The sequence below is a fragment of the Pygocentrus nattereri genome, chromosome 3 (genome assembly GCF_015220715.1).
Source record: "Pygocentrus nattereri isolate fPygNat1 chromosome 3, fPygNat1.pri, whole genome shotgun sequence".
Classification (NCBI taxonomy): domain Eukaryota; kingdom Metazoa; phylum Chordata; class Actinopteri; order Characiformes; family Serrasalmidae; genus Pygocentrus; species Pygocentrus nattereri.
Window position 1 is genome coordinate 46,597,169 of NC_051213.1, and position 9,288 is coordinate 46,606,456.

At 46.4% G+C, this 9,288-nt stretch overlaps 1 protein-coding gene across 1 annotated transcript in view; it reads left to right on the forward strand.

Annotated features, from left to right (window-relative positions):
• erfl3 (Ets2 repressor factor like 3) overlaps positions 1–7,087 on the forward strand; it is a 92,894-nt gene extending 85,807 nt beyond the window's left edge. The window contains exons 3-5 of the mRNA XM_017706080.2: positions 3,161–3,276; positions 3,700–4,739; positions 5,866–7,087. Coding sequence (XP_017561569.1) covers positions 3,161–3,276; positions 3,700–4,739; positions 5,866–6,432 — 1,723 coding nt within the window. The 3' untranslated portion in view covers positions 6,433–7,087. The remainder of the gene's footprint in view (positions 1–3,160; positions 3,277–3,699; positions 4,740–5,865) is intronic.
• The last annotated feature ends 2,201 nt before the right edge of the window (positions 7,088–9,288 follow it).

A 9,288-nucleotide genomic window follows, 5' to 3' on the forward strand; every position in this document is an offset into this window, starting at 1 on the left:
AAAAACTCCAGCAGCGCCGCTGTCTGATCCACTCAGACCAGCACAACACACGCTGACTGACCACGTCAGTGTTACTGCAGTGCTGACAATGATCCACCACCCAAATAGTCCCTGGGGGTCCTGACCGCTGTTTGATATGCATCAATTCATCAGTTAATGCACCAGTATTTGTGAACCATTATGCAGCCATAGCATGTCGTAAACATTCATTGTTTACAGTCATATGCAAAAGTTTGGGCACTCCTGGCCAAATTACACATACTTGTTGACTGTTGAGTAAGCACATTTATGCTTACTTAGATTAAATTTGTTTATTTATTGTTTTATTTTTTCCCATTATGTTGAACTCAATGAATAAATAAAAACTGTCCATTAAAATTAGCAGAAAAAAGGCATACAGGAGGTCCTCGGGTTACGTCAGTCCCGAGTTACGATGTTTCGTGGTTACCTCCCATATACTATATAAAGCCTCGTTTCGACTTCAGTGGTTTTGCGTCGTAAAACGTCGTAAACGCAAACTTCGTGTGCGGGAACTAGTTGGTGTGCGCGGCGGAGGAATACGCCGTGACGCGGCTGTGGACCGAGGAAGACGGCGTCACCCCAGTCGCATTGTACGCTCCCAAGCGTAAGGCGGACTCTTCTGATGGCAGGGCATCGAGGAAGAGGAAAGCCATCACCATGGACGTGAAATTGGATATCGTTAAGCGATGCGATAAGGGGGGAAACGGCGACACACATTGGCCGGTCGCTTGGACTGAGTCGTTCGACTGTCGCTACGATTATAAAATTTACATTTACATTTACGGCATTTGGCTGACGCTCTTATCCAGAGCGACTTACCATTTGAGCATTTTACACAGGGAGGCCAAGGTGGTGTTAGGAGTCTTGCCCAAGGACTCTTATTGGTATAGTGTAGGGGGCTTACCCTGGTGGGGGATTGAACCCCAGTCTACAGAGTAGAAGGCAAAGGTGTTACCCACTACACTAACCAACCACACCTAAAAGATAAAGATCGCTACTGTTTTTTATTACTGTTTCATTTCATTACTAAACATATTTTATATTTCCTTAATGTGTTTTTGATAATTCTGCAGGGTACTGTGTTAGGATGGGTGTTAGGATAGGATAAGTGCTTACAGTGTTTAGGTGGAGTATGTACGAATGTTCCGGAAAATCGGTTTACGACGCGACGTAGGAACGGATCAACGTCGTAACCCAAGGACCCCCTGTCTATAAACTTGTTACCCATACGGTTAATGTCTCCAGTTAGAAAACCAACAAAGGGGCTCCGTTTCTTTTTTCAAACATTTTACATATGATTGTGGAGTAGGAGCATTTTGAGTCATTTGACATTCAGATTTTATGGTGTTATTTGAAAAGTATTGTCATGATACCTCAGCGACAAAAAAAAGATGTTACTCTTACTTTGCTATATTAAAATTGTGCTTGAAATTTACCCCAAGAAACGTGTCGCTCTAAAGTCTTTGAGATAAGAAGACAAACGCTAACGGTCTGTTTTACCCTCAGCTGATGTTTTTAGCATCAGCCACTTCTTATGTCGCCTATATACTCATTAGACAACAGCAAGCTTGTTTGAGAGCTGGTTAGTGATACAAAACACTATGATGTCTAAAGATGTTGTTTCCATTAAATCCGTACGAGTGTGGTGTGAAATACGGCTGGACTGTTCGACATTTATTTTCAGTTACAACTTTGGCTTCCAGCGATTATGGAAACAAGATAGTTGAGATCAAACGATTACTGTGCCATATTCTGTTCAGAAATCCCCAAGACAGAAAGCCCAGACTCACTCTCAGCCAGGCTGTGGCCTGTTTAGTTCACCTCGAGCCAAGATGGCAGCGAGCCTTCGGTCAGTAAAGGAAGGTGAAACCAGCTTAACTGTTTGGAAACTGTTTGGTTGTAAGGAGTCCGGCGGGGAGCAGCAACAGATACTGCGCAAGATTTAGTAGATAGTGGTGTCGGTACAGCGAGGCAATGCGGCCACGTTGTTTAATCGTCTCACATTCAATCTGTTAAAATGTCTTTTTGTTTTTTGTTTTTTTTAAAGTTCAATAAATAAATGCACGATGTTTCCAAAGTCAGTAATCGTGTTAAGTACCTGATCTCAACGTGGACGTGATTATTATCGTATTTATAATTTTTGCCGTATTTTAGCAGCCCTAGTGTTCAATGAGCTTAACGTTTTTCTGCAGAGTGCGGTATGCGCTATAGTTGGACTTGGTAGTATCTGGTACCCTTTAGCCGGCTGCAGTCTTTATCTCAAGACTCGAGCATATCTGATAAAAAACATTAGACACATGCTTTACACTGCCCTCTGGTGGAGCATAGAGTTGACGCATCTCCAAGATCCATCCATCCATCCATTTTCTAAGCCGCTTCTCCGTCAGGGTCGCGCGGGGGTGCTGGAGCCTATTCCAGCAGTCTTCGGGCGGAAGGCAGGATACACCCTGGACAGGTCGCCAGTCCATTGCAGGGCAGACAGACAGACACAGACAGTCACTCACACCCAGGGGCAGTTTAGCATGTCCAATTGGCCTGACTGCATGTCTTTGGACTGTGGGAGGAAACCGGAGAACCCGGAGGAAACCCACGCAGACACAGGGAGAACATGCAAACTCCACACAGAGAGGACCCCGGTCACCCGGCTGGGGAATCGAACCCAGGCCCTCCCCGCTGTGAGGCGACAGCGCTACCCACCACGCCACCGTGCTGCCTCTCCAAGATCTTAAGAAAATATTGTTGCTGTTCTAAGAACAGCAAATAAAAGTTTACAGGAGAGGGCAAAACATTTGTCTCCTTTGTTAGTTAATGTAAAAAAGATTTTATCCCCAGATTCCAAGATTTTGGAGCATTTTTGTTGGTCCATTCGTCATGGAAGTTTCAGTTTCAGACTCTGTAAGACCTAGTCAGACCTACGCCATGCTCAAATGATTTAGAAAAGTGAAGATCAGAAAAATTGGAAATGTGTGTTTTCCTTTACAGTGTAATGATTACACTGATATTCACCACAAATAAGGGTATTTTCACACTCCGTTCCATAACAACACCCCTTAACCGTGGACACTCACTGCAGCCCAGCGTCACTCAAGGCTTCGTGCTTTATTTTACAGTAGAGTCATGGGTTTGTCTGTTTCTGCAGGTATTACTACAACAAGAGGATCCTGCACAAAACTAAAGGAAAACGCTTCACCTACAAGTTCAACTTCAACAAGCTGGTCCTCGTCAACTACCCCTTCATAGACATGGGGTCCGCAGGTACATGGTGTCCACACACTCACAAACACTGCCTACTTGCTGTCTTTTAAACTCCTACACGAACCTGACACGCGCATGAATGCACACACACACGAACGCAAACTGCCTACTCACTGTGTTTTGCACTCCTACACACACTGACACACACAACTTAATGTTTTCCCATCTCATGCTGTCTGTCTCATTTACATTACGGGTGTAAAAATGCATGGGTGCGTCATTTTGAAGTCAGCGATTCAGCTGCATCAATTTGGAATATTAAAATCGGTGACTAATATATGCAATTAAACGTGTCAAACTAAATAAAAATCATAGGCTAGGAGTAGTAAAAGGTTCAAGTCACATTTGTCATTTCCAAAACAATCAAATTCATAAGATAAGAGAATTACACCATTGAATTTATGTATATGTATCTTTTTCTAGGTGTTGGTGTTCCTCAGAGCGCTCCCCCAGTGCCTACAGGTGCTGGAACTCATTTCCGTTTCCCCCCCTCGACCCCATCGGAGGTACTCTCCCCCAGCAGCGAGGAGCTACGCAGTCCAGGTGTTTTTGGCACCGTGGGCCGTCGCGTGGCCCGTGGCTCCGTCTCCGACTGCAGCGACGGAACCTCCGTCAACTCCGAGATTGAGGAAGGCAACGGCGGCGGCCTTGGCGAGGAGCGGGCTTCTGAAAGAGCTGCTGAGAGAGCAGGGGGATTCCGTGGTGCCATCCACCCGCGCCTGTCCCACGAGGCCATGTTCAGAATGTATGGCGGAGCCGGGGGTCATCGGGCTCACCGTGGGCCAGAGGTCTCGGGGCACCGGGTTCATCCGGAGCCGCTATCGCCGTTCCCCGCGTCGCCTTTGGCCACACCTGGTGGCTCAGCAGCCCTGCTGGCTCCGCCCCCTCTCTCTCCTGCCCTGTCCATGACCCCCGGCGGGTCGCACCTGCCCTACACTCCCTCACCCACTCTCTCCCCTATGCCAGGCTCTATCTTCTCCTTTAACCCCGAAGACATGCAGCGCTACCTGCAGGCGCACACGCAGAGCGTCTACAACTACCACCTCAGCCCTCGCGCCTTTTTCCACTACCCCAACATCATCGTGCCACAGCCGCAGAGGCCGGACAAGGCCATTCCCGGAGCTGACAGGGGCGCAATCACCACCCAATTACCATCCGGCCTGTCGGGCCCGCCCCCAGGTCACACCCACCCCCACCCAGCGGCCGCCGCCCACCCTCTAGCCCCTTCCGACGAGCCGCATCACTCTTCATCCTTCAAGTTCAAGCTGCAGCCGCCGCCACTTGGTCGGAAACAGCTACGAGAGGCTCAGGGACGGCAGGGCTCGCTCTCCTCCAGCTCCACCTCAGGCCTCGGCTCCTCGCTCTCCTTCGGCAGCGACCTGAGTTCGGCTAGCGGCTCTGGGCTCGTCTCCAACTCTTCCTCCAGCGGCTCGCTTAACAGCGCCGGCCTGCCCAAGATCAAGGTACGCATTTCAACTTGGAGCTGCACTGTTTAAAAGCCGCATACCCTCAGGCAGAGTAGTTCTCAGGGGTGGGCGGTTTGACCACAAATCTCACAATATATTTTTATGTATGAGTGTCAAAAATTGCTGATTATTTTTATGTACATTTCCTAATGCTCAGTTTTTCGTCTGAGTAATATATTGAACCTAGAGGGAAAGCATTCGGGTTGCATTGCCGCTAGCTGTCCTATTGGGTTTGGCCGTCCTGAGTGAATGGTTAGACTTCTTCTCTCTTAGTGTAGAGCAGGGGTGTCAGACTCAACCAGTCAAAGGGCCATATTAAAAATCTCATCAAATCTGTGGGCCAGAGGAAAACATTATTTTGTTTTTAAAGCATGTTGTACTATAACCCGAACAGGCCATTGTTTATTGAAAATATGAAATATCCCCCCCTCTAGCTCAGTCTTTTAAAACCTACCTATTTGCTTGGCATAGACACCTGGCATCCTTTCTTTGCTGCAAGCTCATTAAGACTTGGGCTCAGTTTCCAAATTGATGAGCTGTGTTAAGTGATGAAATGATTGGTGTGGAATTGTGTAACCGCGGCCCTATAGATTGTTGTCGGTATGAGAGACGGAGCATGTTACGTTGCAGTGCATGCTGGGGACTGTAGTGCAGCACATTGTAGGATAGGATTGTGTGATCTCGCGTTTAACACGTGGGGTCTAGAGAGTAACAGGTGCACATTGCCACCTAGCAGTAATTCATAGTTGAAGCCTTTGCTGTCAAGATTCGATAGAGAGACAAGATGGCATGATCATTTTGTCCGAATCGTGATCTATAAATGATTTACATAATAAAAAAACTCATGATTTTATCGCCCAGGTTATCACCTCATTTATGAGTGTAATTAAGGCCTTTGTTGATGCTTTTCTCTCTGGTTGTCATTCAAGATAGCTTCATAAGCATAACTGCATTCAGTGTATTATTGACTGCTTTGAAAAGTCCAGGAAACGAACGGATTTGTCGCCGAACTTTCTCACGTTATTAACGAGAGTAATGACATAGTTACAACAACTGCAGTTCAAAAGCCAAGAAGCTGTTTTCATACGTTTTTCCTTTCCGTCTGTCTTTCTGTCTCGTGCAGGTGGAGCCCATCTCCGACATCGAGTCGGAGGAGGAGGTGGAGGTGACCGACATCAGCGACGAGGAAGCGGACGAACGATATGAAGAGTTCGGCTTGTTCTCCGGCCACCGTCGCCATCATCATCATCATCACCCGCACGCCTTCAAGCGCCAGTCCAACGGGACGGCCGCCCCGCCCCTGCACTATGACGACCTGGAGGAGGACGTCTTCAAAGCCCCGGCTCCGCCCCCGCTCTTCTTCGGCCCTGCCTCTTCTTCCCGAGGTGGCCCTGTGGTGAAGAGCGAGCCGGACACGCCCCCGCCGTCGACCGGCCACAGCCACACACCCACCCCTTCGCACTGCATCCCCTTGAAGCTGAGGTTCAAGCGGCGCTGGGACCAGGAGCAGCACACGGAGGAGGCGGAGGACAAGAAGGTGAGAGGGGAGGAGAGGAACGGGGAGAGGGAGGAGAGGGAGGAGAGCGGCAGCGGAGAGGGTGAAAACTCCCCCCCGCACAGTCATCGCAAGGTGAGCGCCGACCTGCACCGCGCCACGGCCCAGCTCTCTCTGGAGAACAAAGACTGCTGATGCACACCCGCGCGAAAGGGGCTCCCTGTTCAGAATGACTGCTGACACAGAAGTCTCGGAAAAAGTCTTAGGCCAGTCAAGAAGACGGTTTAAAGCTATTTATCTGGGCAGGAAAACACTGTATAGCGTTGGAATGAATACAAGCAAACGTGATGCACTGCTACCCTGATAGTCATAAACCATGTCGGCGTGTCTGATTTTTCTCCCCGTTTTAAGACATTTCATCTGGAGAAATCCTCGTTCTGTTACTGGCAGAGAAGCGAGTTTTAAGACATAATGCGGATTTTTTGTGTACTTTTAACAACAATCTGTCAACAGAATGAGACTTTTTTTTTTTTTGCTTGATGAAATGACTTCATGAAAGTTTTAGTGTTAAATAATCCGTTTACAATCCCCTTATATACATATTATACATTATTATTACATACATATTATATACATCATATTACTAAATATACTAAATATATAGACTAGATTAAAACAACCACTTGCCAAGATATCAGTTTCAAGTCCCTTTTCAGGAAAGTTATTAGCATCTTGTGAGATGGTTAGAAGAAAAGAAAAAAACCGTATAAATAAATATCACTGTTGTCGGAAGAAAATCTCCAAATTCTTTTTTTTTTGACGTTTTTCAGTTTTTGACATAATTTGAAAAGACCCCTTGCTCTTTACATTGTGTGTGAATTTCATGATGAATGGACCAAAAGAAATCACCCACAATTACTTGGGAAAATGTCTGGTTCCATTGACTTCCATTAAAAGCCAAGTAGGTTTTTTCCTTCTCCTGTAAACTTACCATTTTGGTACGTTGGATACGGTGTTTTCTTCCGACAACACCAAAGTAAAACTTCTCAAATTGAACGAAAGGTTCCAGCTCTGTAAGATTTTTTTTACATTTATTATTTCCGTGTTGTGAGCTGACTAGAAATTCTTAGAAGTTCCCAAAGCCTCGTTCCTCCTGGATTCGTGAATTTCCATCACCAGCACATTGAATTTCATTGACGGAAGGATTGATAAGATGCTTCAAAAACTAGTTGATACCTGTGACTCCTGGAAGTCGGGGGGCTTTGGTTTATCTAATAGCCTCACACATCAAAAGGCCTTGACTGACCACGCTACCCGTTGTATTGTATTAATGTTAATTAGCACTTAATATTTCTCCTCAGGCAAAAATACAACTGCCCAGATACATAGCTTTAAAAACAATGTTCTCAGGTGGTCTAGATCTTCAGCACACGTATATATATATATATATATACTCACCTAATGCTCTAGAACAATGGCCGCTGACGTTCCTACGGACTCTGCAGATGGACGTGGCCTTTTTTAGAGAACAATGATACTGACAGACGAACGCACACCAGCACTGACGGACCTGAAAAGGAGCCCAGATACGAAACTGACCAGGATCCACTGCCCTGCTTCTTCTCTCTTCTCTGGACTACGAGTGCACACTTTGCTGCGTCACGAGGTGATGAAGGAGGAAGACACACACACACTCACACACACACACACCGCTGACCCTCAGGAGTTTGACCTTTGGCACTGGAGGACAATTTTTATTTGTGAAAGGAATTTTTATTCAGTGAAGTGCCTGCAAAGCCCCCACAGACAGCAGCGATAGAGCGAGAGAGATGGGACGATCGGAGATCGCGGACTTCGGCAATCGGCGTGAACGGCTTTGCTTTTCCTGACCGCTCCCGTCCTCAACTCTCAGAGAGGGACTCTGTAAAGCTGTGCTGTAGGCACACAATTTAACCAGCCTGGCCAAATCCCTCAGGGATCCTTCATGAACATACACACACACACACACACACACTCACACAAACGCACTCACATACAAGTAACACCCCCCCACCCCCAGTCATTCACATGGGCTTCATTTCCCTCAGTAATGTTATATGGTAGAAACTTGTCACTGCAGCTTATAACAAGTTATAGCGGCGATTGTTGTTCAGTGGCAGTTTTGGGAAGCCAAGCCCGGATCGTTGGAAGTGTGTGTGTGTGTGTGTGTGTGTGTGTGTGTGTGTGTGTGTGTGTGTGTATGTGTGTGATCTTTCTGTGTGTAAGTTCTCAGGATCTAGCTCCTCTATCTTTATCTAAACCAGCTCACCTCAGCAGTCTCTCTCTCTCTCTCTCTCTCTCTCTCTCTCTCTCTCTCTCTCTCTCTCTCTCTCCTCTCTGTCTGGGACCACATCCGACACTGTTGTATTCCATTCCTGTGTTTTCCTGTTTGTGGGGAAGGATTCAGGCCTAGCGTGCAGGACTGATTTACTCCTCCCTCTGACGTGTTTTCAGTCATTTGCACTTGCTACGCTACCATTCAAAAGTTTGGAATCACTTGCCTTTAGTTATTCTTGTAATTTTATTCAGTTTCTTAATATTTTTCAGTTTATTTGTTCGTTATTTTAGGTATTTTGGGAACAAGGCTTTTGAATTACTTATAAAATGTAGTCTTTATCAGTAAGAGTTTAGTTATATAGCCCAGTGTAGACGCTTTGAAGACGCTTGCATGTCACTTGCATTCAATCCTAAACCTAGACCTAGACTTAACCCTCTTCCTGGACCTAATCCTAACCCTCCTAACATCCTGTTAATAACTTACACACATGTAGATAATCTATTGGGGGCTACCCAAAGAAAGTGGAACCTATGGAGCCCCACTGGTAACATCCTGTATAAATAAAAATAATGTGTGGCCACAACTTAGTAAGCTGTGGGAACAAGATCATTAAGTGGCAGCCACGACTTAGTTAGGCGTGGGAACGAGATACTAATGCATGGCCACGATGAAGTAAGGTCTGGGAACAAGATAATTAAGTGCTGGCCATGACTTAGTAAAGTGTGGGAACAAGA